Source organism: Limulus polyphemus, unplaced genomic scaffold (genome assembly GCF_000517525.1).
Source record: "Limulus polyphemus unplaced genomic scaffold, Limulus_polyphemus-2.1.2 Scaffold292, whole genome shotgun sequence".
Taxonomy (NCBI): domain Eukaryota; kingdom Metazoa; phylum Arthropoda; class Merostomata; order Xiphosura; family Limulidae; genus Limulus; species Limulus polyphemus.
In genome coordinates, this window is record NW_013665902.1 from 707,828 (window position 1) to 712,826 (window position 4,999).

The 4,999-nt window shown below is 35.6% G+C and overlaps 1 protein-coding gene across 1 annotated transcript in view; it reads right to left on the reverse strand.

Moving 5' to 3' along the window:
* Positions 1-3,255: 3,255 nt before the first annotated feature.
* The window catches only part of LOC106457108 (putative acyl-CoA-binding protein), a 6,087-nt gene continuing 4,343 nt past the window's right edge, over positions 3,256-4,999 (reverse strand). Inside the window, exons 3-4 of the mRNA XM_013916491.2 lie at positions 4,407-4,469; positions 3,256-3,713 (exon numbers count right to left, since the gene is read on the reverse strand). Coding sequence (XP_013771945.1) covers positions 3,637-3,713; positions 4,407-4,469 — 140 coding nt within the window. The 3' untranslated portion in view covers positions 3,256-3,636. The remainder of the gene's footprint in view (positions 3,714-4,406; positions 4,470-4,999) is intronic.

The following is a 4,999-nucleotide window of genomic DNA, read 5'->3' on the forward strand; positions in this document are numbered from 1 at the left end:
GGTCTCCTCTTATGTTCTACCATACTTTTGTTTTTCAATTCTAAAACTAATTAATATATGCTGACATTTTTATAAATTGCGACAACCATTTTTTTCTTGAAATTTTGATTAATAAAGAAACATGGTAATGCGATAGCGGATCAGACATTATATCTATCGAATTTAGGCTACATCTAAATGTTTTCACGCACGAAAATGTTGTTCTGGGTGATAAAAAAAATGTCATTTCATGCAATTCAAAACAAATGGGCGAAAAAAGGCACACCATTAGGACGGAATTGCGAAAGATTCGAAGCCTAACTCTACGCTGGTTCTCTAATCTCATAGACCATTGCACTTTAAGATGTTTGGAAACTTCCGACTTCAAATGACGTTTTGCGATTGGTCGGCTGTCCGATTTCGGGTTAGTGTAAACATCTAGTATTGTGTCTCCGACCTCAGCCCCACCCTCCAACATTTGTTCTAGCCAAATTTGAACAAATTAGGTAGACGGCCATATTGCAAATAGAAAGGGTGGCCAAATCTAGTAACTTAACTTTAAGCCAATCTTTTTTCTTTCAATATCATTGTTCATTCTCTTTACTCAATATTAATGTTTTCTAAAAATCACATGTGTATTCTTCAATCAAGAAACTGGATTTACATTAATTCTGTGGAAAAACATTTCTTTTCAACATGTAACGTTAACCTATATCTAATGTTAAAAGTTTGGAGATGTTTTCAATTTTCGTTATGTCATTGAAATTTCAAGAAATGTTGAAGTCCCGTATTGCTATTTTTTATACATATGTATATATATACACTATCCTACCAAACGTCATGGGACACGGGTAGTTATGAATAAAACATGTCTTTATTCCAATAAATTATTAGCGTGTTGACCCGTCTTTGGCCTTAATGACTGCTTTAATACTTCGTGGAAGACTGTCTACTAATTTCTGGTGGAAAGCTGATGGTATTATGCTCCACTCCTCCTTTTAAAGCATTAGTAAGCTCCACTACTAAAGAGGGCCGTCTTGGCCTTGCCCTAATTCTGCGATCCAGTTCATCCCAAAGATGTTCTATCGGGTTGAGGTCGGGACTCTGTGCTAGCTACTGCAATGTTCCGATGTTATTCTATTCAAACCATGCGTTCACAATCCTTGCTTTGTGACATGGAGCGTTATCATGTTGGAAGGTGTAAGGACCGGTACCATAAAATTACTACAATGTAGGACCCACAGAATTGGTCAGAACACCAATGTAGGACTCAGCATTCATGGGTCCATGCACTGCGACCAGTGGACCTAGTCCATAGAACGAGAAGCACCCCCCAGACTGTGATACTGCTATCTCCAAACTTCACTGTTGGGACAACACCCTCAGATAATAAGAGTTCTCTGGGCATCCTTCTTACCCAAACACGTCCATCAGACTGGAAAAGCATGTAGCATGACTCGTCGCCCCACAGGACCAATTTCCTTTGATCCACGGTCCAGGTTGGGTGTGCTTTGCCCCATAGTTATCGACGGTGTGCATTTGTTTTAATTATCAAGGGCTTATGGGCTGCAGCTCTTCCGTGAACATTCATGGCACTCAGCTCTCGACGTGTCGTGGAAACACTTATAGGACTGCCTGTGGCTGCTCGCATCTCCAAACACAGATTCTCTAGAGTCTAATGGAGAGATGAGGTAACCAGCCTTCTCAAGGTGCGTCGGCTCCTGTCAGTAAGTATTTGACGCCTACCTGGTCGTTTCTTGGGCTTATTGTCACCTGTAGACTTCCATTTCTTCAGCACGTTGCCAATTATCGACCTGGGAATGTTTAATTATTGAGCAATAGCAAGTACAGACATTTTCCCCGAATGACATCCAACTATCCTTCCCTTCTGAAACTCTGTTAGCTCTTTCCTACTTATCGTTCCGCGTACAAGTTGAAATGACTTCCGAGCGAACCGCTGATTACCATTATAGGCCAAACTATTTGCTTATTTCGTCATTACATCCATTTTCCTGCAATCAGAGGTGTGTCCCATGACTTTTGATAGGATAGTGTATATATATGTGTGTGTGTGTGTGTTTGCATTGAATAAATTTCGAACTTGTTAATTTTCTCATATATATGGATTAATATATTTTCTTTTTATTACATACTTTCTCGTTTGATTTAATTATGTATTTATAGATTCAGAACTTAAGTTGATCATTTTGTATTTTGCTTCTGGAATTGTTGTAAATGTTTATTATGTACTATATAAGATTTTCAGTTTATTTTACTGCATTCGAAAATGAAACAGTGCTTTCGCAGTATTTAATACCGGTCCTTAGCTTCTTGAAACATTAAATATTTAATTCTGCCTAGCTTCTAGAAAACATCTATTGCATTCCTAATACTCGAACACATTAATTAACGACAACGAATAAAATATTTCAACAAGTGATATTTTTGTGCAAAATTTGCACATAATTGTGATTTTTGTAACTCGAGTCCACAGGTCCTTACATTGATTGATTGTTTTGAATTTTGCGCAAAGCTACACGAGGGCTATCTGCGGTAGCCGTCCCTAATTTATCAGTGAAAGGCTAGAAGGAAGGCAGCTAGTCATCACCACCCACCGCCAACTCTTGGGCTACTCTTTTACCAACGAATAGTGGGATTGACCGCCACATTATAACGCCCCCACGGCTGAAAGGGCGAGCATGTTTGGTAGGACGGAAATTCGAATCCGCGACCTGCAGATTGCAAGTCGAGCGCCCTAATCACCTGGCCATGCTGGGCCAGAATAGGTTTGAGTGAGATATTCTCGACCAGAAATGTTTTATTCAATGAAGCAAGATGATCCATTTCCTGGATCAATGTGATTCTGAATCAGATCTGGATACTGCTAGTTAACCAACAACAATGCATTATAGAAAGTTGCTAATTTGATTTTTTTTTTACTAATACCTGCGAGCGTGAGTCTTACGCTCAATGGGTGAAGAGTGTTGGTAGCGCTCTAACAAAGTCTAAAGAGCCTCAAACATAAATTATTAATTTTAATATACTGTCTTTCTTATCGTGCCCTTTCCTTTTATTCACGTTTCCTTACTAAGAAGTGCGAATATTAAGTTTAAAACGATATAGATACATGTTTTTATCAGTATTATAGTTCATTCTAATAATTCGTGTAGACTGTGTGGCAAAGAAAGAAACATTTAAAAATCATGCCAGTTTAATATGTAAAAGAACACAGGTGTTTATTAACGACCTACCTTCACACGCTTAGAGAAACACTACTACAAAGGGATAATGATAATTTATTGGATTATTTCTGTAGTTCACTGTACAATCATTAATGGTTTATACAGAAGCACATTTCTATTAATGACTACATTACTGAATTACACACGCATTGAGTTGATATGTAATTTAATGAATTTTTTCATTACAATTTTCTAAATATTGCAAACAAAATAAAAACATCGTCGTATAGCTAATATGCCTTCATAATTAAGAAGGTAAAAACTGTTTCAAGTCGTTTCTTTTGGATGAAATGCAGGTAAGATGCACCAACTACACAGATTTTACATTATTACAATTTTAAGTCGTATACTTTACATTGAAACCAAGATACTAGCGTGTACAACAGAATAATGTAGCCAGTATTCAACAAACTGATCATTTCAGCCCATGTGATTCTACGAGTTGATTGGCTTTTGCGATGTACGTTTCTTTCGCTGAGTCCTGGGGCGTTCCTGTGAATTAACATAAAAATATGTTAGGCTAAAAAAAATATATATATTAGAGATATGATTCGTTTAAATTACCGAATGTTTTACTTTGTAATTAATGTTAAAATAATCAATTAAAGCATAAATTTTCGTCGGTCTTAAATGTTCACCTATAGAAAGTTCTGCAGTTTTAAATCTCGACAAAGTAAACTATGTCACTTGTGTAAAACATTTATGTACAATTTAATTCTTTATATTCATGATGTCAGAAAAACACGTAGGTTCAATTAGTCTTGATATAAAATGATAAAAATCATATAACCTAAGTGCTTTCGAAAACCTTTCTTCTTCAGGGGCAAACTCGTTTTGTCCCTGAAGAAGAAAGGTTTTCGAAAGCACTCAGGTTATAGGGTTTTTATCATTTTATTTTTCATAAATATTCCTAGAATTATTATTGTAACATTAGTTTTTTTCTTATGATTATGAAACTTAAATGAGTTACGTAATGACCTCAGTGACCTGAATATTTATTCTGTAATTCCATGTTTTTATTTTTATACGCATTTCTAACTTCAAACAATAAGATATGACAAGGTTCTTCAAACAATAAGATATACCAAGACTCTTTAAACAATAAGATATACCAAGACTCTTTAAACAATAAGATATACCAAGACTCTTTAAACAATAAGATATACCAAGACTCTTTAAACGTACCTTTTTTGGAATTCCAGGCATCCCACTTTGCTTTACCTTTTGGGTCTAATAAACCAGGTCGATCTAAAATATGGAGATGAAATTAACATTATATCTAATTTCTACTTCTCCTACATCCAAGTGATTTGTCACACTAACAGAGTATCAGACGAGCCAAAAAATATTCCAATTGGCACACAATCATGATTCACGACAGCTGACATATAGTCATGCTGAATGATAACCGACACAATCAAGTTGATTACCTGACACAATCAATGGTCATGCTGTCACAATATCAGTACAACATGCGACGGATTTATTATTATATATTATTTTAATATCGATGTTTGTTTGAATCAAATTTATATTTAAAAATGTACATAACTTATACTGTTAAATATGTATTGCGAAACTCCTGCCTATTCTCTAAATTTGTAGAACATTCTGGAGTGTAAGAATCAACAATATATGTGTGTACGTAAACGCTAGTGTTGGCTTCAGTATTGTTACGTAAAAATGAGATTTCGAGAAACTCTCCACACGCATATAAATATATAACCAACGCGACGCGCCAAACAAAAAAAACTGTAAATATAATTGGTTTGCTTTAG